The following is a 26,308-nucleotide window of genomic DNA, read 5'->3' as shown; positions in this document are numbered from 1 at the left end:
TTAATCCTTGTGTAGGTTTAGATAAGCAGTGTTTGCGATATCAAATTCTTCTAATTGCCCAGATCCGTTGTGGATAGCTCGTTTCATTTGCCAAAAGTCATAAATACCGTTGCGTGTCTTTTCGGGGAGGGTTCACCACCGAGCCTGTGTAGCTCAGTTGGTATAGCGGGAACTTCAGATTTTGTCACAAAATAAACTCAACGCTTCAGATTGCCTCGTGATTTCGAAAAAAAAACATCGCAAATTTTTCTGTGTCTTACCGCATTGGAACTTTTGAGATTACACAATTTCGATCGGTATAACGTCTAAAACGCGCCTGCTGTTGGACTGTGATAAAAGCTGATATGTTTACACCGATATACTGGCTTGCGTGGTTTTCTCTCAAACAGTGCGTCCCAACATTTTTAGGTCTCAAACTATTTTCGTGTATGCCGTCTGCAGACTCAACAAACAGTTTACAGTTAAACATATTAATATTAGTTGTGAGTCGGCAACCACCGGTCGTTAGGAGTTCGTTACCGGGTCGTTTAAACCAAACTCAATGTTCTCATCGATTCAAAGTTGTAATCATTTATAAGCTGCTATAATTTATTGCTGAAAATTCCTTGTTTGTTGAAGCCGGGGTGCAAAAAAAAATCAGTTGTAAATCAGTCCTCGGTGCAAAAAAGGTTGTCGAACCTCGGCGAAAACCAGCGAACTTGAAGCTGAGAAACAAAGTAAGAAAATAAAGCGGGGAAATGTTGACACATAAATATTAGAAATTAGTTAAAAATTTATTTTTTAGAAAATTCCTTTTCTCGCTTCTTTTAATGGACATTGTAAAGTTTTTTTATACTCCAGAAGTCGCTTGTATGAATGATTGACGTGTTTCCTTATTGCGTATGTGTGGCCTTTTAATAAAGCGAGGATAGAGTTTATTTCACAAGTTCAAACGCTTCATCAAATTTCATGAAGTCCAAAGCGGTTCTACAGAAAACACATTCCCTAGTATGGTAATGAAGCAATAGGATTTTAAGATTTGGTCGCTGGCAAAACATTTTTCGAACCGAAAAGGTAAATTTTATTTGCATATACATTAAGTTAGTTTTTGCAAATGGTTTGTTTTAATATCAAAAACAAATGTTTGTTTCAATGGTGTTACCTTCAGCTGGTTTTGTCCGCATGACGATAGTAATTGTGACGTTGTAATGCTTTACACCGGGACAGTGGCTTAAATAGTTTTGCCTAAAAGTAAGATCATGTAAATGTAAATATTATATCCCTAAAATGAAGCATTGCTTGCAAAAATAGTTATGCAAAGGTTCAACTTAATCCGCAGCATATGTTATGTGCATTGTTTAACTTTTGTCCTGGTTGAGTTGACAATTTCGGCCAAGAAATGTCAGATAGGTGACGATTCAAGCATTTGATTGACGTGTTTGTTCGTAACCTGGCCGCGACAATTCATTAGATGTGGTAAAAAAGTTTATTCCAGTAGCTTGACAGTTTAACTAAATTTCACGAGTGTTTGTAGGGCTATGGTTGGCAAGAAATTGGATGTTTAACCTAAATTCCCACTCACAGGATATCTGCTTTAAAGTAAATAATATAAATTAACAATCTCCTTCAACTTTTAAAGTTGATGACAAAGATCGCTGGTTGGAATAAAAAGTCGAAGCCCGTTCAGCTTTGAGAGCGTTTGATTGACGTGTCTGCTCGTAAAATGTCGGTGCAAAGTCAACATTTTTAAAAGCGCCTTTGCTAACCCTCAAAAGTCGAAGCCCTTACGGCTTTGTGAGCGTTTGATTGACGTGTCTGCTTGTAAAGTGTCGGTGCAAAATCAACAATTCTTAAAGGGCCTTTGCTATTCTCGATGGCACGAAGTAAGTGAAATATTCCAGGCTTATATACAGGTTACCATTTTTGAACAGGTAACACGTAAACAAAACTAATTGTAACCCAGCTTTAACGCAACAATACCTGTGACGTGTTTGGTTGGTCATATACTGGTAAATTGTGCGTTTCGCTTATTTAAGGGTCCCCTACCCTGAAGTCCGCATTTTTTTCTGTCTAAAGCTGGTTTCATAAACGCGTTTGGTTAAGAAAAAGTGCTTTAAATTTGCACAGATCTTAGTTATTGATTCAAATTTTTATCCGTTCCACGTTTGACCCCGATTGACCCAGCTGTTCACCTACAGGCCCCTAAAACGTAGTGTTTTTATGCGGCTGTAAAGTACATAATCTAGGAGTTTTATGCTTTGTTGGTTGGTGCAATGTAAAGTGTTCTAATGAATTCTGTAACTTTTGATGGGATTCACCCATATTCACCCCTTAACCCCGAAATATTCGGTTTTAGCTAATTTATTTAAGTCAGAAAAACAATATTTTCAACATCTTACTAGTATTTAAAATTTTGGCTCATTCGGTCAAAAGATTGCCTCTACAGCCCATATACACTGAAAAGCCTAAGGGAGTAATCATTGGTTTATTCAAAGAGCTGTTTCAAAATCCAAATATTTGGCAAATGAGTTTTGATTACATCACGGCCGCCAGTACATATATTTCAAAGAACACGTTTACGGCCGCAGGTTGTACACCCTTGACTGAAACTTTACGCTTTGATGAACGGTTTAATTACTATCGTTTCATAACATATAAATTTTTGTTCATCAATTAAATTTATTTAAATGTCTGTTTAAATAATAAATTTCACTTGTGAGAAACTTTTATTATATTTGGATAAAAATCTGACAAAATATTACAATTGTTGTTGAGTGTTCGTTGGTTGCATTGAAGGGCTTCGCGAGTTTGACATCCCAGCTCTAAAACATCCATGAAATGGAGATGTAAAAGTAATGTCCCAGACAAATTCGTGTATGTCCAAGTAGGACACCCCTGGTTTAGGGCATGTTTAATACAATAAAGAGCTTTCTTGCAGGTTTTGATGCGCTAGCTTACTAAACTATTACCGATGGACTGCTAAAATTTTAAATCTGTACTGTGGGGCATCTAGAACTTAATGACGCATAAGTTTTTTTTTTGTGGCGACAAATCCCAAAAATCAGGTTTTAATTTTAGGCTGAAATGTCTCGATTTTTGTTAAATAAAAAAAAAACGTGGTGACTGAGATGTGAATAATTGCATAGATCAGAAAATATTTATTGTTTTGCTTGTGCGTTGGTCGTGCCAGATGCTGTGCCCGCAGTTCACGTAAGTGTATATGACTGAGAACGACTGTATTGCGTAATATAATTCTGAACATTTTCTAAAAAAATAAGAGCTGACAAGACGCCCGCAGGATGGCGCTGCAGTTCCAAATGTGAAGCTCTGTTATATTCGTTTGAAGTTTGTGCTTAAATAACTTTTACCCAACGCTCTTTGTTTTATTAAGCATACAATGAAACAGACAAATAAGTGAAATGAATTGTTTTCAGCAAGATATTTAGGCCACTGTGCGTTAGATTCTTTTCATATAATCATAGTGGAAATTTTATTCTAATAAACATGTTGGGACAAAAATAAATAAAAATTAGGTTGTAAAGTCAGGTTGGTTTACAGTTTGGTTGGTGGTTTGTTAAAAGGTAGTTGCATGCTTTTTTTATTTTTAAGAAACTCATCTATTTTACCCGAGATTAATGTTGCTTTGCAGAAATTGTGGTTAAGTTCGGTGGAGACATGTCTTGTTGTTGTTTATTAGTTTATGTGGGTCCACTGCGTATGTACTAGGATGGAAGATGTGTGGTTTGTTAATTAACAAGTTGTTAGTTTTATCGCATTTCTGATATTGTTTAGTGGCAGGACTGAAGTAGCATGTTTCTTCATATAATTTTTTGATACCGACATGACATTAACCTGTTTTTTATTTCACCTAACGCATTATGCAAATTGTTAGGAAAATTTAATCCTTGTGCCAGTTTAGATAAGCAGTGTTTGCGATATCAAATTCTTCTAATTGCCCAGATCCGTTGTGGATATCTTAACAAACGTTTTATTTGCTAAAAGTCATAAATACCGTTGCCTGTTTTTTCGGGGAGGGTTCACCACCGAGCCTGTGTAGCTCAGTTGGTAAAGCGGGACCTTCAGATTTTGTCACAAAATAAACTCAACGCTTTAGATTGCCTCGTGATTTCGAAAACGCCATCGCAAATTTTTCTGTGTCTTACCGCATTGGAACTTTTGAGATTACACAATTTCGATCGGTTTAACGTCTAAAATGCGCCTGCTGTTGGACTGTGATAAAAGCTGATATGTTTACACCGATATACTGGCTTGTGTGGTTTTCTCTCAAACAGCGCGTCCCAGCATTTTTAGGTCTCAAACTATTTTCGTGTATGCCGCCTGCAGACTCAACAAACAGTTTGCTGTTAATAATATTAATATTCGTTGTGAGTCGGCTACCACCGGCCGTTAGGAGTTCGTTACCGAATCGTTTAAACCAAACTGAAGGTTCGCATCGAATCAAAGTTGTAATAATTTATGAGCTGTTGTAATATATTGCTGAACGTTCCTTGTTTGTTGAAGCCGATGTGCAAAAAAATCAGTTTCAAATCAGTCCGCAGTGCAAAAAAGGTTGTCGAACCTCGGCAAAAACCGGCGAACTTGAAGCTGAGAAACAAAGTAAGAAAATAAAGCGGGGAAACGTTGACACGTAAATATTAGAAATTAGTTGAAAATTTGTTTTTTAAAAAATTCAGTTTCTCGCTTCTTTTAATGGACATTGTAAAGTTTGTTTATACTCCAGAAGTTGCTTGTATGAATGATTGACGTGTTTCGTTATTGCGTATGTGTGGCCTTTTAATAAAGCGATAATAGAAGTTATTTCACAAGTTCAAACGCTTCATTAAATTTCATGAAGTCCAAAGCGGTTCTCCAGAAAACACATTCCCTAGTATAGTAATGAAGCAATATAGGATTTTAAGATTTGGTCGCTGGCAAAACATTTTTCGAACCGAAAAGGTAAATTTTATTTGCATATACATTAAGTTAGTTTTTGCAAATGGTTTGTTTTAATATCAAAAACAAATGTTTGTTTCAATGGTGTTACCTTCAGCTGGTTTTGTCCGCACAACAATAGTGAATGTCGTTGTGACGTTGTAATGCTTTACACCGGGGCAGTGGCTTAAATAGTTTTGCCTAAAAGTAAGATAATGTAAATGTATATATTATATCCCTAAATTAAAGCATTTCTTGCAGAAATAATTATGCAAAGGTTCAACTTAATGCGCACTAAACTTATGTGCATTGTCTAACTTTTGTCCTGATTGAGTTGACAATTTCGGCCAAGAAATGTCAGATACGTGACGATAGAAGCATTTGATTGGCGTGTATGTTCATAACCTGACCGCGGCCTTTCATTAAAAGTGATAAAAGAGTTCATTCCAGCAGCTTGACAGTTTAATTAAATTTCACGAGTGTTTGTAGGGCTATGGCTGGCAGGAAATTGGAGGTTTAACCTAAATTCCCACACAAAGGATATCTACTTTAAGGTAAATAATATGAAGCAACAATCTCCTTCAACTTTCAAAGTTGATGACAAAGATCGCTTGTTGGAATAAAAAGTCGAAGCCCGTTCAGCGTTTTGATTGACGTGTCTGGTCGTAAAATGTCGGTGCAAAATCAACATTTGTAAAAGCGCCTTTGCCACCCCTCTAAAGTCGAAGCCCTTACGGCTTTGTGAGCGTTTGATTGACGTGTCTGATCGTAAAGTGTCGGCGCAAAATCAACAATTCTTAAAGGGCCTCTGCTATTCTCAATGGCACGAAGTAAGTGAAATATTCCAGGCTTATATACAGGTTACCATTTTTGAACAGGTAACACGTAAACAAAACTAATTGTAACCCAGCTTTAACGCAACAATACCTGTGAAAGGACGTGTTTGGTTGGTCTATTACTGGTAAATTGTGCGTTTCGCTTATTTATGGGTCCCCTACCCTGAGGTCCGCATTTTTTTCACCCCTCAACCCCGAAATATTCGGTTTTAGCTGATTTATTTAAGTCAGAAAAACAATATTTGCAACATCTTACTCGTATTTGAAATTTTGGCTCATTCGGTCAAAAGATTGCCTCTACAGCCCATATACATTGAAAAGCCTAAGGGAGTAATCATTGGTTTATTTAAAGAGCTGTTTCAAAATCCAAAATATTTGGCAAATGAGTTTTGATTACATCACGGCCGCCAGTACATATATTTCAAAGAACACGTTTACGGGCGCAGGTTGTCCACCCTTGACTGAAACTTAACGCTTTGAGGAACGGTTTAATTACCATCGTTTCATAACATATAAATATTTGTTTTAGATAAAAAATTTATGATATTTAGATAAAAATCTGACAAAATATTACAATTGTTGTTGAATGTTCGTGGGTTGCATTGGAGGGCTTCGCGAGTTTGACACCCCTGCCATAAAGCATCCCTGAAATGGAGATGTAAATGTAATGTCCTAAACAAATTCGTGTATGTCCAAGTTGTGTTTAATCTTCAGACAGGATGTACTTGTTAACTAAGCTTGTTTTCCTCTTGACAATCATTGGTGCGTCATATTGTCATGACCACCATCAAAAATATTTGGTTTGTCGGCCGCTTGACAGTTTGTTTGAGCAACAACCTTCAAGTTATTTGAATCAGTCAACACTAAGAGGACCTCCAGGTCGGCCAGGTAAACGCGGACCTCCTGGCGATAAAGGTGACCAGGGACAACCTGGAGGCCCAGGAATGCAAGGGGTCAAAGGTGGAAGGGGTAAACGTGGTTTGCAGGGCCCACGGGGACCACCCGGGCCGGTTGGACTCCAGCCATCGGCGAATTGGACCCGAATTGACAATCGTATACATGAAATAATTAATGGTAAGACTTTCAGCTAATGTTTTCTGTTATTGATAACATAAAAAGTGTAAACTGTAGTCCGAATTCTAATTACATAATTGTGGACAAAACAATTAAATAATTGCTCAAATAAAAATCTTATGAACAAAACTAAATAACTCCAATTTATTTAACAAGTGAAATTTAACCAAATGCACCTAAATAAGTTGGTAGCGGAAAATTAAATTGAAAGTAACCAAGTAAGCAATAATTTTTTAAGTTTTACTGTCATACTACACTGGAGCGCTTAAATGGACCCAAATTTATTGTGCCAAAGACCCAAAGCATATAGTGATGTAATTTTCACGTTTGCACCAAAACCAAATGTCGTATTTATTGGATTATTTATTGGATTGTAAACAGTTTGTGCGACATATTATTTACCGCATACATATTTTTTCACACCGATATTATTTCCAAACCCCTGCTTTAAATTTTCTTTTTCATTTAAAAAAATCTATTAACACAGGAACTCAAAAGCAGGCCTGACTTGTAAAAACAATTGATTTTCTGAAAAAATTGACTTTGCAAAAAAAATTGGCTTTGTAAACCATTTTGACATTTTTCGACGTATTGTAAAATTTTTGACAATTTTTGACCTATGTTAAAATTTTGACAATTTTTGGATTTTTTTTGAGTAGTCAAAAAATAATCGCCCTAATTATCATTAAAGCACTCAACGGTGATTGTGACGTAATCGAATTGTGCGTAACAAAAAACCTTTTTAATGTTAAAATCTGTCGAAATTCAATTTGTAGGTCACAAATTTTTGTTTTTTAGGGCAGAAAATAATTGCCCTAGTTATAACATTATAACGTTGAGGCTTTTGTGGTTATCGGGGTGGAACGTTTGTAGACTTGTACTATTCCTATGGTCTTTGCAAACGTTAAAAAAACTATCTAGATTTATAGCCATCATCTAGATTCCAAATTTTACATCTAGCCTTAACCAAAACTGTCTAGATCTAGCTACAAAATATCTAGAGTGGCAGCCCTGGTGGCTTGGTGCATAGAATTTATTAACAAAAATACGTAGTGTAGCCCATAGGCCCCGAGTGTTACAAACCCAAAGTGGCGGCCCAGCTCGCTACCGCTCACTAGCGTATGTTGCGACAAATGCCAGTTTATTTTGAAACAATTACAATTGTTGCGTTTTAACCAATGTTTGTACGATTAATGAAGTGACAACAAACGTATTTGTGTTTAGCTGGAAATACACTATGTTAATATTTTGATTTATATATACTGTGCCGTCATAACATTGAAAACATTTAAATGCGGCCCTTGTACTGAAAAGTTTGCCCATCCCTGACTTAAAGCATTTAAAAGCCATTGTAACATAATCGTATTGTGCGTAACAGTAAAAAGCATTCACTGAATAACAATTACATGTTTGACGTCATAAACTTTTAACTATTGAAGCTAGTAACCATCATTGATAGTTTGGCGCAATATCGTGCGAATAAACTTCCTCTAAATCTCAAATTACCTCAAATTTAGCGCAGTTGCAACAACATTGACACAAACAGACCAATAAGTTCGCCACTCTAACAAAATAATTATTTGTAAAGGTGAAATTTCTTTCTATTGGCAGAACAAAGAATATGTGCAGGAGTCGTGTACAGAAATCATTGCTACTGGCTACCATGGATTGTTGCAACACACGGTGGTCACGGTGGAAAGTCGGCAGCTGCAAATGTTTGTCGTTCATACGGAGCCACATTGGTTGACATAGAGACTGAAGAACAATATAATGTTCTATACAAATACATACAGAAAGCTTGGCTGATGTACGTTGATCGACCGACCATCGATTATGTTGAAGTGTGGTTGGCATCAAGTTACACGGTGAGCGGCAATTTATTGTGAAGGATACAATGTTAATAAAAACAAACAAAAAAATTTAAATTATTAAAATACTTAAAATCAGAGCAGCGTGAATGCGATAATTGTTTAACTTTGGTAATCGTATAATTAGATGTTTAGTATAAACAAATTATTCAATTAAGCCTGTCGTGAATACATAGATTAGCCGCGTTCATGTTGTGGCTAATCAACGTTTATTTGTTTAGAATGGAAATGTTGTGAGCTCCACAGGCGGAAGTGTTTATACACGATGGTTTCCCGGCCAACCTCACAACAAACCTGGTATCAAATGGCTTGTGGGGACCAAACCTACACGGTCTGCAAAATACACCGGGATGCACACAAATACCGAGAGTTGGTCAGGCCCTCTGCCGTTCTGTCGCCTGTAAATTAACTTTCAAGCTGTTTTGAAGAAACAATAAAATATTTACACGCTTTTATCTGTAAGAAATTGATTAAAACCGACATCATTGTTAAACTTATATGTGCTTGAAAGGATTGTTGCTTTCAGGCAAACCAAGTTAAATAATCGCACCGAAATTATCAAATCCAAATTTTTTGCCGGGTTATTGTTTATCTAATCCGAATGTTTATATGTGTGTTGATATTATACCTGTATAACCTTGTCACAAACACTATTTTGTAAATCTAAAAAAAAATTTTGAAAATGTATAATCGCACCAAAAATATCACAATTTTCTCTTGTTCATCGAGTTTTCGTTTTAACCGACCTGAATGTACATAAGTTTGTTGACATGATAAAGGTATAACTTTGTCACAACTAAATCTTTTTCAAAATGTATTGCAACCTGCGCTGTATCGGGTTTGGCGCTGGAGTAGAAAAATAACGAGTTTGGGATGTGAGGAGAAATAATGGAGTAACGACAAGCTTCTATCTAAACGACAATTCACATTTATATTGTGTGTTTGTTTAATTCTTCTTCCACAGCGCGTTATACAAAACTTGTTGGTATTTCATTGTTAAGCAATAAATTCAAGTCATTGTTGCAAATATGTGTTTTATGCGGTTTAAAGTAAAACCAGTAGGATATTGGTTTGACAGCAGCAAGAGCATGAAGGCCAACATCTTACGTTGAATGTGAACAAAAAGTAGATCAATGTTTCAATTCTACATTAAATGCTGCGTTTAAATTCATCATCAAAAATACTAAACCTCTTGACCATTTATACGCCTTAAAAACGGTTATTAATATCACACCGGAATAAAACTCTAAATTTCACATTCTTTTTTACACTCGATGGTATAAGAGCCCCTTTGATCGTGTTGTTAATTCTCACGAAAAATGTACTTAAAGATTATTTGGCAAACCACCAAATGTGTTATAGAAACCTTAGGTGTAATAAGCAAGTACAGGTAAACTGCTTTTTAAAATCACTGCTCTGAACCAAGTCTTCCACTGAGAATTTTAAGATATCCCAAGGTTCACTGACCAAAAATCCTAAGGTTAGGCCAAAAATCCCAAGATAACCGAAAAATGGCAAATACACAGTTTAAATCCTAGCTGGCGCAGGCCACATAATCTTTATAGTTAAACCAGGTCCCAGCCATCATGTACCTTTGAAAAGACGCTAAGAAATACCGGAAAAATACAAAAACATTTTTTTACTGGCACATGATATATCGTAGTACTGGCCTGACTCACTAGTTTTGACAGGGAATTGCAATCAACTTACACGGCTTCGAACACAAAATTGATGAACCACTGTAATGCAAATAGTTACATAAAAAGATGATTTTTGCAAAATGATAATTTTTGTTCGCAACAACTATTAATTGAACCTTTAACGGATAATTTCAAAAAATCCCAAGGTTCGAATAGTTTTTCCCAAGATCCCGAGCTCAGCACTGAAATCCCAAGATCTTGAGAAAAAAGGAGTGGCAGCCCTGAATACAGGAGGCAAATTAATGGGGACTTTCCAATGGATGACGAATTGTTCACTCTTACAAAATACACCCTCTAATATTAGATAAATTAAAATATTTGTAACAAAACCAACTGATACAGGAATAAGCAACAGTGTTTTAAATAACCAAAAAAACAACTAAATGCCTTGCACAAAGTCCTTATGAATGTGATGTGTAACTTATAAGGTACCATGTGGCTCCAAAATAAAATGGACAGACAATACCTTAATTACTGACCTATAATTACTTCTGCTGATTCTATTTCGTCTTCACACAAACTTCAAATAAATTTTGAAACGCAAACGTGCACAACAGAATGTTCGCGACCCGCAATAACAAACTCCCGGCTTCTCTAGTTTAGAATGATACGATGCAAATCAGTTGTTAACAGGTTTTACGTGCTCGCGTACGACACCTTGCGTATGCTTTCAGATGCCATGCTTCTATTTCTTCCAATTTGTGTTTCTGCTAATGCAGGGGTGTCCAACACGTGGCACGCGTGCCAAAAGTGGCACGCAGAGCATTTGAAAATGGCACGCAAGCTTTTGCACTTTCAAGTGGTATACAGAAGGATTTGTCAGGCAAATAATTTTTTTTCTATTGGTTCTTCTTGGCCTTTATTCTAAATTAAGTAAAGATATCAGTATCAATGTTACACAAACCCACTAATTAAATTGTTCTTTTTGGACCCCCGTTGCAAACTATTTGTATCTTGTGTCGCATAAACGGAATGAAAGGTTTCTGGTGCATCATAAACAAGTTTACTCGCATTGGACGACATATTTTTTTTCTAATTAATTAAAAGGGCTTCACATGTTTTCGGATTGAATCCATACCGTTAAGATGTTTAAGACATGATTTGGAAAAAGTACCAAACGTTGCGGCACGCGAGCATATTTCAAAACCAAAATCGGCACGGCGGTGTTTTCGAGATGGACACGCCTGTGCTAATGCAACTACTTGTAAGTTTCGTTTTAGAAGTGAAAAACTGTTGGGAAATACGTTTGGTAGCATTGTCCATGTTTAAATGTTGTTTGATCACGTGCGCTCTCAAAAAGGTGTGGCAGTGGGTGGGGCAAGTGATTGTTACGACACAAATCTGCCGAAACAACTTTCGGTCAGCGAAGGAACTCGAGTGATTTGTTTCTCTGCGAAACCGCTTCTCTCTTGGAACAAGACTCGAATTTCGTGAGTTCATGAACTCGCTACAACAACGAGAAGCGTTAAAATTGGGCAGCGTTTTTCGTTGTCAGGTAAAAACTCATTTTTGAGTATTTTGGGGGAAAACAACAAACATAAAAAAGATTTTACGCTCCCCGCTAGATGGCCCCGAGAGCTCAAGTTGAATTCGCTATTTTTACATGAAATAACAGATATTACGTGGGATTAGTTTGGCGTAAAAAAGTCGCATATGATCAACAAATTAACAATACCCAACGTTTTTACAAATGCTTTTGTATGCTTTAAATATGAAGAGGTCTTCCAAACCAGGGCTCCTGAAACTTTTTTGCTCTGCGAACCCATTTTAGAAAAGCAAATTCTACGTGACCCATTGGGTATAGCCTATACACGTGAATGATGTTTAAAGAATAAATTTACTCCCCTGTATACCATTTATTGTGACACTGACATAATAACACATGATGTTTTGTAACCTCAAAACTATATTTTGCGACCCACAGTTTGAGAAGCCCTGTTATGTTTTGCTACATCTGTAGTAAAATTTGTCTTTTACTGCTCGACCATAGTAAGGTTTGTGCTTTATACTTTGTTGCAAGATATGCTGGTCTGAGATGAGTAACACTTGCATCAAGTTCAATTGAGTTTGGAGGGTGCATGGTCTGAAATGCAAAGGCCAATGTTAAAACAAAACAGTAAAAACTGATAGAACTAGAAGAGTGGCTTTCTGATATACTTCCATTTTATATATTCTATACGATATTTACCAATTAACTATACACATCATTTGATCTACACATATGATTGTTTTTGTAAACAAAAACTGATGGGTCCCCACATGCACGTTTGTGCGGATTTACAGTAAACAAATGTTGCGGTGATTTTTACATTCTTAAGGACAAATTTTTAGAAAGCATAAAAAAAAATTGTTCGTATTCTTTTTGCACTATTATTGTCATGTAATTACAAAATTAAAAAAACGTAACAAAGACTTAAATCTAATCTCTTGCTTTGACCCAGATATAGTCCTCCAAGGTCAGGTTTTGAACACAATTTTTTTAGAAAGCTGTAACAGTTGTGTTACAGACACTTTAAATTAAAAAGCAATTTGCTACAAGTGTATACATAACAAATTGTTTTTCATTTAACTTTGTTTCGCAAAACGAGTACCATTGACCAGTAGTAACCTCTCAGGGTGCACACGCCAAACGACTGTTTGACCTTTTGACACCGTTTTCAATAGCACGCCGTCATTCGTGTTCAACAATACTGTTAAGCCTAATTTATAAATGCCTTGAGTATTGACTCCTTAATTGATTGTCAAAAAACGCTACGTTATGAAGAAAGTTCTGAGCTGTGTTTGTAATACCGACTAGTTGACCTTAAGTAACCCGTGATCATGCGGCAGCCAACCTGACAACGAGCATTTAAAAAAACATTTATTTGGCAAAACTCAAGTTAATTTTTTCATCTTAACTTTTATTAACAAAGTTTTTTCTTGACATATACAAAACCGAAGCACGGTTATTAGGTTTAAATCACGTCATAGGTGTAAAACCTTCGCCAAAACTGAAAATGTGAGTGACCACTTAATAAAACGACATAGCATTGCTGTGCAAAACAGCTGATTTCTAATCACTGAAACGACGTCTCGTAAAACGTCTGTCCGACGTCAAGCTGAGCCCTCCCGCTATCGTAAACCAGTGAGTTACTCTCTTGGTACTTCTGCCTACAGTGTCTTTCTTGACCAAAACGGGCGTTAGACACATTTATGTTTCGGGGGCCTATGGGTGAACCTCTGGGTCATACGGGGTCAAAATTCACATGGACCATCTTTAGACCAATATCTGCAAGGTGTGAAAATTTGAAAAAGTTTGAACCATTCTTTCTTGACCAAAACGTGGGAACAATAGCCGCGCTAAAAATTTCACGTTTTGGGGGCCTGTGGGTGAACCGGGCGATCAAACGGGGTCAAAATTTACATGGACCATCTTTAGACCAATATCTTTAATGTGTGTAAATTTGAAAAAGTTTGAACCATTCTTTCTTGACCAAAACGTGGGAACAAATCTGCGTTAGAAAGAAAAAAAGAAAAAAGAAAAAAAAAAGAAAAAAAGAAAAAAAAAATATAGACAAAAACAATATGTGTCCCCTTCAGGGAAGGGGACCCATAAATACCAAAAACATATCCTAGAAGAACTTCAGCTCAAAAATTCGTAAATGTGATATAATAAATGTATGACAAATATGGTTAATTGCATACTAGTTGAATGCAAAATCTGTTTATTTGCATGAAAATAAAACAGCAGCTTATGACTAAATTGGTCATCCAATGAACCAGATTTGCCTGTATAAACCATTAGACTAGTCACTAGTGGTTTTCATGGTGTTCATCGGCATATCCGGAATAGAGGCACTAGCATTTATATTCCTTTAAATGCTGAACATAAGCACTTTGAACAATTGTTTTCACAACAATGGCTACTTTTAACGTGAAACGGATGACAAAATATTAGGGATCTATGATAGTGGTACAGAAACACTGCTTTAAACAAGGGGTTCAAGGATATTTTTTGTCACACCCAACAATGCAATAAATCAGTTTGGTCTTTTGCTTTTTCTTAATGCCCACCTTAGTTTTTGATCCAGGCCTTCACACCCATTACGTTTTTACAAAATCATCCAAACTGTAAATGGTTGTTTCACTGGTTCCAGATCTAATTCGTTGACATCAACACAATATTTTTGTGATCTGCGTAAAAAATAATAATAAAAATTTGTATGTGAAAAAAACAACACAGTACAACTAGTAAAATCAAGTAGACAATAAATTTTCATGGCCAAAAAAAATTGTACAAAAATTTGTTGTAAAATGAAACATAAAAAAAACTATTTTAGAAAACAGGTTGATACTAATGATATAGTGACGTTTTTGTTGGCCTAAATGATTCAGCCTTGTGACTATTGGTTCGGTTTTGGCACAAGCCTTTTAATGTGGGTAAATATACTGTTTGTTTACATCTACACTTGAATACTCCTAACATGGAAAACAACAAATCAAATTCAGTACCTTGTAAATTATTGGTGTTGTTTCTTTGTTAATTAGTCATCAGGATCACTGGAGTACTTTTTTGATTGAATGATGTAATACTGTTATCTGGATCAAAAGAGGAAATATAGTCAATTAATAATGGCAAAAAAATTGTTCTATACATACATATTGTTCTATACATATATTTAATGCATCCTTAAGTCTAACACCAGCAATAAACAGTAAACTTGTAAAACAAAACCCACTAAAACGAAAAACCAAAACACATTTATGATTGTAATAACTGCAAAACTAAACAACAACTGATATTGCCAAATACAAACTAATGACAATATTCTGCTGCAATAAATATTAGGTTGGAACAAAAATGCTATTAGTTTCAAAGCTAAGAAATTGTTATTGCTGCAAAGAAGTTCACTGAAAATTCTACACTAAGCAGAGAAAAATCTTTTATGTTTGATCACACAAATGGTAAGCGATAAATACCTTTCAAAGTTGCAGCAAGGCACAGATTTACTGAGTCATGGCAAATTGATACAAGACAATAACATCAAGTAATAGAGAGGCCTGCAAAAACAAAATGGTTTTAAATTTCGATCAGCAAATCAGCTTAAAAGAAACAGTGATGGTTAGAGCGTTTAGCTAATCAACATGGTATCACTGTGTTCTGTCCTTTGAGTCCATCCATAAAGACGCAACTGTTTGTTCCATGACAGGGTGGTTCATGAAACTTTTAAAGCAAAATGCAATCCTATCTGTTTTGTGCTTAAACGCCTTCATGTAGAGTAGCGGTGTCATTGATAAAATTCCCCCTGCAACGCAGCCTGTGTAATGTGGTGAAGTGGGCCATTTTTCTTAGCACACTTTATTTTAGGTAAAGATCATTTAGCAATTTTATCTTGGGCCATTACGCAAACGCTAAATCTCCTAAGCTGACAAAGTAGCACTCCTGCGTATTAATAAATAAAAAACAAATTATCAAATCCGTTTTAGAAGTTTTGGCTGATTTTTATGGGGCGCCGTTGTCGAATAAATTAAGTTGCCGCAAGATAGCTAAGTTGCAGCAAGATAGCTAACCTGCAACGAAACATAGCTAACTTGCAGCAAGTTAGCTAACTTGCAACGCTAAGTTGCGGCAAGATAGCTAACTTGCGACGCTAAGTTGCGGCAAGATAGCTAACTTGCGACGCTAAGTTGCCGCAACTTAGCTAACTTGCGACGCTAAGTTGCCGCAACTTAGCTAACTTGCGACGCTAAGTTGCCGCAACTTAGCTAACTTGCGACGCTAAGTTGCCGCAAGATAGCTTTCTTGCGTCGCAAGTTACCCGGTGCATTGTGGGACATCTCCATACATTTAGATATGAATTTCCCACAATACACCGGGTAACTTGCGACGCTAAGTTGCCGCAACTTAGCTTTCTTGCGTCGCAAGTTACCCGGTGCATTGTGGGACATCTCCATACATTTAGATATGAATTTCCCACAATACACCGGGTAACTTGCGACGCTAAGTTGCCGCAACTTAGCTTTCTTGCGTCGCAAGTTACCCGGTGCATTGTGGGACATCTCCATACATTTAGATATGAATTTCCCACAATACACCGGGTAACTTGCGACGCTAAGTTGCCGCAAGATAGCTTTCTTGCGTCGCAAGTTACCCGGTGCATTGTGGGACATCTCCATACATTTAGATATGAATTTCCCACAATACACCGGGTAACTTGCGACGCTAAGTTGCCGCAACTTAGCTTTCTTGCGTCGCAAGTTACCCGGTGCATTGTGGGACATCTCCATACATTTAGATATGAATTTCCCACAATACACCGGGTAACTTGCGACGCTAAGTTGCCGCAACTTAGCTTTCTTGCGTCGCAAGTTACCCGGTGCATTGTGGGACATCTCCATACATTTAGATATGAATTTCCCACAATACACCGGGTAACTTGCGACGCTAAGTTGCCGCAAGATAGCTTTCTTGCGTCGCAAGTTACCCGGTGCATTGTGGGACATCTCCATACATTTAGATATGAATTTCCCACAATACACCGGGTAACTTGCGACGCTAAGTTGCCGCAACTTAGCTATCTTGCGACGCAAGTTACCCGGTGCATTGTGGGAAACTGAAACTGGTTCCAGCAACGTGGTTGTAATACCCGCGAAATATGATGTTTAATCCTTTTGCTCATTCATATCCTTTCATTGCACTTGAGTGCGTATGTATTCTGCTATAATACATAATAATAGCGGTTTGGATTGTATGATGGAATCCAACGATAAATACGCGCAATTAGACTTGCAAGAAGTTGTAAATCAGTTGACTTCAGTTGTTACTACACTATCAAGGCAACAAACCGGACGCGTTAGTGCTAAAAGTGGACAGGTGCATCACCAGGGGACAAGGCAGACAAATAATGTATGTAAAATCACATGCTATAGATTGCTAAGCATGTTTGTATCTGTTTATACCTGGGGTTCCTGCGCCAAAATGCTTTTGCTTTATATGATATTTGTGATGTATTGGCAGAATCCAACTTTGGATAATGACAAAAATGAACCAAGTCATTCCACTCTAACAGATAGTGATGATGAATTTCAACCTGTAAGCTTGCATGTTTACATTTGTATTTGGATACATGTAAAAAATATTATACATGGTTTTTGCCTGTTTCAATAGGAGCGAAAGAAAGTTTTCCGTCCATTTAATTCATACACAGGAAAAAGATACACACCAACTGCAATCAAAGGAGGTCGTAAACTATCTCTTAAAAATAAACAAAAACAACGGCACTGTTCAAGGACTGTGGTGTGCATACCACTTCAAGAGTTTTCCCAAACAATACAAATAATGAATGGTGAATGGTTTATGGCTATACCAAGATGCCAAAACAAATTAAAAACAATGGGTTTGCACCATGTTTTGCAAATTAACAATGCATGGAACATGACTGAAATGAAAACAGCAATCATCAACGCTTTTGGAGAATGCTTTTCACATTTTTCTGCTTTTGACTTCTTGGTGCACAAACCAGGCCTTAATTTACTGACAAAAGCAGCAGTGGATGATAACTTTATGTGGAATGCCAGAGCAGTGCTTGCATTAAATACTAAAAATATATATCTGCACAAAGGATCATCTTGCAATCAAAACTGTGGAAATTGCAATTAACCATTGTGACATAGTATGTTAGTTTTACAATTGCCATTTATTCTTTTGTACATTAACCTAATATATTAAACTTCATTCTTTAGGAATGCAATGATACTTCCAACAGTTCAAAAGGCAATGTTTTAGAAGATACATCAAATGAATGTTCTGAAACCACTGCAGAATCTTCAATTTACAAGTAGAAAAAATACAGAAATACATAACAAATTTGCAAGTTAAATCTTTTTTCTGTAGTGAGTATGTCAATCTCATTGCGAGTTGCAATGAAGAATTTAATTGTTCGAGTGATGACAGTGATGGGGACATCCAGCAGGCCATTCAAGAATCTTTGCTTGGAGAACCATCCATATCAGAGTCAGTTACATATGTATTTATATTTCCTTTAATTTTTGTCAATAATGTACACTGCCACCAACGAATATTTACATTGCAGGAAATCCGAAAACAATGTCATCGCAGAACAGTGCCTACAAACTTTGCAAGAACAAATTGATGAATCAGCTGTCAACAAGTTTCATGTTATTAGGTCAAACATATTAGATGGGGCTGTGCGAACTGTCAAACGCAAATTTTTTAAACCAATGGCCAGTATTAGTGTTGAGTTCAGTGATGAAAATGGCCAATTTGAAGGAGCAGTGGATGCTGGAGGTCCAACTGGAGAATTTTTGCGCCTGGTAATGCATGCAATTACGAACAGTATAATTTTCGAAGGAAAAGAAAATAAAAGATTTCTTACTCACAATCCGATAGGTAATACTTTAAATACTTAAACATTTTTTACAACATAGCATTTTCATGTGTATTCTTTTATCTAGCTGTTGCTAAAGATTTGTATTACATCTACGGAACTCTCATATCTCTCACACTACTGCATGGTGGCCCAGGTCCAAAATGTTTTTCTAAGCTTTTGTACAGTCAAATTCTAAATCTCCCGAGGGACTATATGGAGGCTCTAACGGATATGACTGATATTGGTTGTGAATATATTTCTCAGGTTCAGAAGGTAAAGCAATTTTCATCATTTCCTGTTTGTATATATGTGTGTATTTGTTACATAGTTAACTTGTTTTGCTTATGCAGATACAAGATGCAATATCCCTTGATGAACCGAATGATTGCTTGATGGATTCATTTAACTTTTTGAAATTAGCTGGTTGCCACACACATTGCACAAATTTAACGGGTAAAAATGAAACTATAAAGACTGCAATGAAGTTTTACACAGAAGGCAAGTCAGAACCACTTCACAGGTTTGTTACAATCAAAATTGTCATTTGCAAGTTCAATAAGGTTTGTTTATTTTTAGGTTTAGTTTAGGCCTAAACCAAACTGGCCTCTTGGAGCAAATGAAAAATACACCAAATGCATTTAAAATGCTTTTTATTGCAAATGACTGCAGTGATCCGCTTTCAGGAAATAAAATTATAGCAATGTTTTCCCCAAAATTATCTGAATCTGGAAGCAACAAAAGACATAGGGAAAACCTGGTGCTAAGCTGGTGGAGACACTTTGTAGATGAAGTGGGAGGTACTTTGACTAATATTTTGTTATATTGATTGTTGTGTGTATTATCTTAAAATATTTTTCATTACAGAAAATGATTCTGAATGCTCGCTTCAAGGTATCCTAATTTTTGCCACTGGGGCAGATGAAATACCCCCATTAGGATTTTCACCACCACCTACTCTTCAATTTACTGAATTGTCTCATTTTCCCCTTGCAAATACATGTTCCAATATTTTAAGCATTCCATTGCAGCATGATGATTATGAAGCTTTTAAAAGTAAAATGGAATTTGGCATATGCAATTCACCTGGGTTTGGCCGAGTTTAAAGCATGAAAAAAAGTATACCATTGTACTGAACCGTATATTGTATCTCATATGTGTCAATGAAAATGTACATGACCAAGCAATTTTAAAATTCTGCTACATTTATTTTTATATGAAGTTGCTTTACCTCTTGATTGTGATTATTTTAGCTACATGTAAGTGATTGTCCTTTTTTATCCACTACAAAACATATTTACACAACTTATTTTAATTGGATGTTGTGTCAATATTTCATTGTGAATTTCATGTCCTTTTGAATAACCAGGTTTTTAGTTTATTGCTGTTAAAAGTCACTGTAAAAAACCATGGCATTAGTATTTGTGTATCCTTAAACAAATGTATAATATACCTCTTCACTGTTCTGCTTGCAATGCCACACACTGTCACCTCATGTGCCACTGTCCCTATTGTCATATTGCTTGCCACTCTCATATTCCACCTGCTGCAGTATCAGTTCCAAGCTCAAAGTATTATCCGATTTATTTCTTTTCACATTGCCATAATAAAAGCATTAAAAATCAGCACATGTGACAAAAATGAGCAGAAAAGAAAAAGCAGCATTTATTGTTCTGCAAGATAGTTGTTGACAAATCGAACAGCACATTTATATTTATCAATGTTGTCACTTTCTTGGGTTATTGCTTCACTCAGGCTTTGTTTCACATCTTCTGGCAACTGTAACCAATCAGTATCCACATCAACATTGTTAGTACTGGGATATGTTATGTCATCAACTTCAATCTCATCACATGGGTTTAAGGTTTGAAGCTGCAATAGGTGACGGTTCATGTGAAAAAGTTGTAAAGGGGAATAATAGTTCTCAGTGGAGAGTAAATGATGGTTGGCACCTTCTACAAACTCTGCCAGCCTTTTATTTATGACATCTTTATATACAAAATGAACACAAAAAAGCTCTATCAAACTTGTAACATCCAAAAAGTTTGAATCCTCAAGGTATGTAAATTCATTGTGAAATCGATTTACAACTTGTGAATTGATGTCTCTGTTAAGTCTTTCAATTCGTTGGTTATGCACTGAACTTCCTGCAATCACACATTTACTGTTAAGTCTTCTTTCATACATATACCTCCAGACTTGAACATTTTCACCACCATAATCACTTCTTACTTTTAGTGGCAGGCCAAATTTTGCCACAGCATCTTCAAACAATTTCAATACAGTCCCTGACCTATTATTGTCAGCGCGGTGACAGTATGTAATTAACCTGCTGTACCCATCAATTGCAGCATGAATCACAAACTTCCATCGAATCAACTTGTGGGTACCATCTATATGCCAAATGTAATTCGGACAGGGAACAGAATATTTCCTTCTAGCAATTGTAGTCAGTTGCCGCGCTCTTATTCCCTCTTCATGAACTCTGTGCAAACTTTGCCGAAGCCTTTTTCTTTGAATGAAAATGCCCTGTGCTTTAAGATGTCCATTTACCATCACTTCACCAGATGAGGGATGTTTTTCTTTTAAATTTCTTAGTGTAGTGTCAAGTTCTTGATCCGAAATTGAGCTGGAAAAAATAGATATAAGTAGTCCTTCACATAAGGGTAACCTTACTTAAGTTTTAAAAAACAATACCTGTAAGTAGGTATGGACAGATTAGATTCATTTATCACTTTTTTCAGTGTTGGTCTTGAAATGTCAAGCAAGCGACAAATCACACTGGGTTTTATTCTCAGAGTTAAAAATTCTCTTAGGTGTTCCACATCAACATTCTTACGATGGCGTCCCTACATGCATAAAAAGTAAATAGTTTAAAAAGCTAATAAATTAAAATAGTTCAAAAACTACAAATAACTGCCTACCTTTTCAGATGTTCTTTTAAGTCTTCGTACAAGCCAAAAATGTGTGGGTATCGAAATTCCATTAAGCAGTCCATCGTATGACCACATGTACATGTGTTGCCGAAAATAAATGTACAACCACAATGCACCGGGTAACTTGCGACGCTAAGTTGCCGCAAGATAGCCATCTTGCGACGCTAAGTTGCCGCAAGATAGCCATCTTGCGACGCTAAGTTGCCGCAAGATAGCTAATTCATATCTAAATGTATGGAGATTTCCCACAATGCACCGGGTAACTTGCGACGCAAGTTAGCTATCTTGCAAGTTTTTTGTTTGTTTTCAAAACGGCCTTAAGGCGCCGTTGTCGAAAAAATTAAGTTGCGGCAACTTAATTTTTTCGACAACGGCGCCCCATAGATTTTCGGCAACAAACACAAAAGTCAATCAAAATTACATGCGGCATTCTTAATCCAATGCACCACAGGCTAAACCATAAAAATGCTTAATAACTTTGACAAAATAAGATTTTTCTGCAAAACAATGCGGTTTAATTTTCTAAATCCGTTCGAGCTGAAAATTAAATGTTTAAACATTCTATGATATGAAGAAATAATTTTGCAACTAAGATGCTTTTCCGCTAATTTGGTGGTTTCCCCACAAAACTTGGGGGATTTCCCAGATAAATACCCTTACAACAGCTCGCCAATAACAAACTTCTAAGAAGTCTGTGTAATGCTTTTGTGTTTATATTTTTAAGCCAGGTAATGTAGGATTTTTGTTGTTACCGTTAAGTACAGTGTAACTGCAGCCAATGAGCGAGAATTGACGTAACCGCAAGGACAGGTAAAGCCATAATTATAAATTTTTCTGCGTGCCAATGATTCCTGGTTTAGTACTATGGCATAGTAGCAACCTTGTTTCAAGCTAATAAATTAAACTTGGTATTGTTTTTATTAATCTTGCAGTCTTTCAAACTCGCAAAAACGTTTCTGAACCACGGGTTGAGAGTTTGGACTGTGTTAATTGCAACGGTCCTATTAGTTTTATTAAAATACTTTTGAAAGCAAATTCCACATTCTTTAGCAGAAAAATTTGAGTCTGTTTGCATCAGCAACTTGAAAAATACCAAAAGTGTTTTGTCGACACGGGCATGGAAACACAGATCGACATTCACCACATATTTCAGTATCAGATAACATGACGTTTTCGGATGCAACATTGGGACTATTAATGAGCCCAAAGCAGCACAAAACTTTGGCCGACATTTGCAATGTGGGAGACTGACGCCGTTTTGGCGTCATGGACATGGGCCCGAATCAACATTGTTTCCGTACCAGATGTTATGACGTTTTCGGATGCAGCAGTTAAACTATTAATGAGCCCAAAGGAGCACAAAAGTTTGGCCGGCATTTTCTATGTGGAAAACTGGCGCCGTTTTGTCGACATGGACATGGGGACACAGATCAACATTGTTTCCGTACCAGATGTTATGACGTTTTCGGATGCAGCAGTTAAACTATTAATGAGCCCAAAGCCGCACAAAAGTTTGGCCGACATTTGCAATGTGGGAGACTGGCGTCGCTTTGGCGTCATGGGCATGGGACACAGATCAACATTGTTTCCGTACCAGGTGTTATGACGTTTTCGGATGCAGCATTGGGACTACTAATGAGCCCAAAGCAGCACAAAACTTTGGCCGACATTTTCAATGTGGAAAACTGGCGCCGTTTTGTCGACACAAGCTATTTACAAGGCCAACATTTCCCACTGGGTTCCTGGGAACGAAGCGGTTCTTGCAATAAATAAGTTTTTCTCCAAACAAACAATCGGTTCTCACGTGCCAGTTCGACATGAAGCAAGCCACTGTTTGTTACCGCGTCCTTTGCAACTCATGTTTACTCCTTAAAGGTGGTGCAAGAATTCCTGGTTTGTTAGTGGTTGACTTGTTGATTAGATCATTTCTGGCTTATTTTCAGTTTGCCTGATGAAACCAAGAAATGGATTTTGCTTCATTAAATAACAATCGATATAAAATGTACTGCATGCGGGGTTCAAGTGCAACTTTGTTTGTTTAACTTTGTTTTTTCAACAAAAGTGTAACGCAGTTCAATCGAGGCAATGTTTCTAATTTGGTTTATTATTTAGCTGTTTACGTTAATGTTATATTTCCGCAATTTACGACACACTGGATTATTTTCCCATAATTCACACAAACTTTAAAATGTCACAAATTGCTTTTGTTGCAAACATTTATGACGTTTAAAATTGCAAAAGTGTTACTAGGAAAATACATAGAAACACAATGTATTTGGACATTTTTTACGGTTTTGAAGATTGTCAGGGGGTGGGGAACCTTTTTGTTTATAAAGGCCACCAAACTGTTTATCGACACTCGTTTAGGCTGCATGGACTATTTCTCAGGCCAAGGTCAGTGGTGTTCAAACTTTTTGACTTTACAGAATGGTGGTTTCGCTATTCCCTTGTAGAGTTGTGGGACTTGCGGCCCAAGCTAAATAAAATTCCTTGTTACATTTCCACCTTAACTGCAACATTCAGGATTTATTTAACCCAGAAACTCGCTTGTTACAAATATCAATAATCTAAGAGCAGCTTGTGACATCACAGACGAGTTTAAGATATTCGATTATGGCGCAAACAATTGTTCTTTTGCAACACAATTAAGATTGCAGAGCCTTGGTCGTTCGTAGTTCTACAGGAAATCGCTATGTGTACCACTATGTGTACACCAAAAACCGCTGGCCCAGAACTGATCAAATAGTAATGAGGAATAAAGATACAAACAACGTTTCTGTCTACTTTTCAGCGCTTGGTGCAATTCCTAATATCAACATCCTAAAATGTCTTTTGATATCGAAGGCCGCACTTAATGCCTTAAAAGGCCGCATGTGGCCTTTAGGCCGCAGGTTCCCCGCCTCTGGTCTAAGTTTTTTACAAGCTCTCCCTCCAAATGCACTGACGTCATGCAACAAACACCGACAATGCTAGTAGTCAAAAGAAAAGGCGATTTCTTCAGCATCGGTTGCCATGGTGACAGCACGAGAGCTGTTTTAGAAAAAGGAACCTTTTTTGCTCAAGGCACATTTGACCATTATATATATCTTGAAGTCACACAAACAAATCAGTTCAAATCAGTTTTAATATTTGGTTTGTCGGCAGCTTAACAGTTTGGTTGCAAGTTCTTTGAATTAGTCAAAACTAAGAGGATTTTTAAAAAAATGTATTGAAACCTGCGCTTTGTCGGGTTTGAAATAATATAGAATAACGACTAGTTTCTATCTAAATGACAATTCTCATTTATTTTGTGGTTGTTTGATATTTTGTTTCCACAGCGCGTTGTACAAAACTTGTTATTTCATTGTTAATAAATTCAAGTAGGTGTTGCAAATATGTGTTTTATGCGGTTTAAAGTAAAACCAGTAGGATATTGGTTTGACAGCAGCAAGAGCATGAAGGCCAACATCTTACGTTGAATGTGAACAAAAAGACTTTGATTACTATCGCCGAATGGTTAATGTTTCATCAAATCTAAATTATATAGAAGTCGTTTATGGCTTATACTACGTTGCATTAAACCAGTGGTTCTCAAACTTTTTTAATTTTTTGTCTAAACGGTCTCTTAACATTTTTTCGAGCACTTTGCGATGAAATTTAAAATACCTGGGCAAAACAAAACTTTCCAGTTACCAACTAAAAGTTAATTTATTCCTTTCGAAAGCATTCCCACAACAACATACAGAATAAATTTAGCTTCGTAAGATCATTTTGCGTGGGAATGTTTCAAAGGCATTTTATTACGTCACAAACAAGACTAAATCAATATTAACATAGTGCGCGAAAAATCGCCTTTGTTTGTTACGTGAAAATGAAGTAAATAACCACTTTTTGTCATATAAAACTCCTTTGTCCATCTAATTTTTGCTTAACACTCGCAAGATCTCATATTACATCAGACTGTAGAAATACTTTAAGCTCCTCGCGGTCCCCCATGAAATCGCGTGGCGGACCCCTAAGGTACCGCGGAGCGCAGTTTGAGAACCGCTGCATTCAATTAACTCATGTGTACTGTTTGGGGCTGAATAAAACGACGGGCTGTAGGTTGGTTAACCCTGGTATAAACAGTAATACGTAATAATTAAAGAAAATCGCTGTCTCCAGAAATCATTGGCACCATCGGTGTGAAATTTTTTTAAAGCAATTTAGTAGAAAAGAATTAAGTACACTTATACGCATAAGATAAACCAGCGGTTCTCAAACTGGGGTCCGCGGTCCTTTTGGGGTCCGTGAGGCAATTTTGGGAGACCGCGAAGCGTTTGAATCAATTCTATAATCTTATTTGGCGTCAGTTTGTAGCACCGGATAAGTTTGAATCAAAGTAGAATTGAGAATTGTCTGTCTCGATTGCTAAACGATAGCCTTTATTGCATGATAACTGGCGAAAATGCAATTGTTCGCGCACAATTGTAATGTTTTTTTTCTTGTCTGTGATGTCACAAGCTGTCTTTGCATTATTGTTAAGCGCAATTTTGCATAACTAGCTAAAATCCTTCAATCAAATTTCGTTTTTCTGAAATACACATTCCAGCTAGGACCGCGAACGCTCAAAATAATGACAAAGAGACCGTTTTGAAA

At 36.7% G+C, this 26,308-nt stretch overlaps 4 protein-coding genes across 4 annotated transcripts; 3 read left to right on the top strand and 1 right to left on the bottom strand.

Moving 5' to 3' along the window:
* The first annotated feature begins 4,714 nt into the window (after nucleotides 1-4,714).
* LOC145224047 (uncharacterized) lies at nucleotides 4,715-9,792 on the top strand. Its single transcript, XM_080090477.1, has 3 exons — nucleotides 4,715-6,821; nucleotides 8,433-8,686; nucleotides 8,911-9,792. The coding sequence occupies exons 1-3, from the start codon at nucleotides 6,467-6,469 to the stop codon at nucleotides 9,091-9,093; spliced, it is 792 nt and encodes a 263-aa protein (XP_079946603.1). The 5' UTR covers nucleotides 4,715-6,466; the 3' UTR covers nucleotides 9,094-9,792.
* A 7,270-nt stretch (nucleotides 9,793-17,062) lies between these two features.
* On the top strand, nucleotides 17,063-18,328 carry LOC145224050 (uncharacterized). Its single transcript, XM_080090479.1, has 5 exons — nucleotides 17,063-17,275; nucleotides 17,387-17,461; nucleotides 17,537-18,041; nucleotides 18,112-18,206; nucleotides 18,263-18,328. Exons 1-3 carry the CDS (start codon nucleotides 17,078-17,080, stop codon nucleotides 18,026-18,028), a joined length of 765 nt encoding a protein of 254 aa, XP_079946605.1. The 5' UTR covers nucleotides 17,063-17,077; the 3' UTR covers nucleotides 18,029-18,041; nucleotides 18,112-18,206; nucleotides 18,263-18,328.
* Nucleotides 18,215-19,617, top strand: LOC145224048 (G2/M phase-specific E3 ubiquitin-protein ligase-like). The gene is made up of 5 exons (XM_080090478.1): nucleotides 18,215-18,382; nucleotides 18,462-18,778; nucleotides 18,844-19,031; nucleotides 19,109-19,278; nucleotides 19,335-19,617. The coding sequence occupies exons 2-5, from the start codon at nucleotides 18,610-18,612 to the stop codon at nucleotides 19,582-19,584; spliced, it is 777 nt and encodes a 258-aa protein (XP_079946604.1). The 5' UTR covers nucleotides 18,215-18,382; nucleotides 18,462-18,609; the 3' UTR covers nucleotides 19,585-19,617.
* A 704-nt stretch (nucleotides 19,618-20,321) lies between these two features.
* Nucleotides 20,322-21,859, bottom strand: LOC145224041 (uncharacterized). Its single transcript, XM_080090469.1, has 3 exons — nucleotides 21,680-21,859; nucleotides 21,453-21,604; nucleotides 20,322-21,384 (listed from the first exon to the last, which is right to left on the bottom strand). Exons 1-3 carry the CDS (start codon nucleotides 21,770-21,772, stop codon nucleotides 20,421-20,423), a joined length of 1,209 nt encoding a protein of 402 aa, XP_079946595.1. The 5' UTR covers nucleotides 21,773-21,859; the 3' UTR covers nucleotides 20,322-20,420.
* Nucleotides 21,860-26,308: the final 4,449 nt, after the last annotated feature.

Source organism: Phallusia mammillata, chromosome 4 (genome assembly GCF_965637545.1).
Source record: "Phallusia mammillata chromosome 4, kaPhaMamm4.hap1.1, whole genome shotgun sequence".
NCBI classification, from domain to species: Eukaryota; Metazoa; Chordata; class Ascidiacea; order Phlebobranchia; family Ascidiidae; genus Phallusia; species Phallusia mammillata.
The sequence above is the reverse complement of the archived record's forward strand: the minus strand, read 5'-3'. Positions and strand labels throughout refer to the sequence as shown.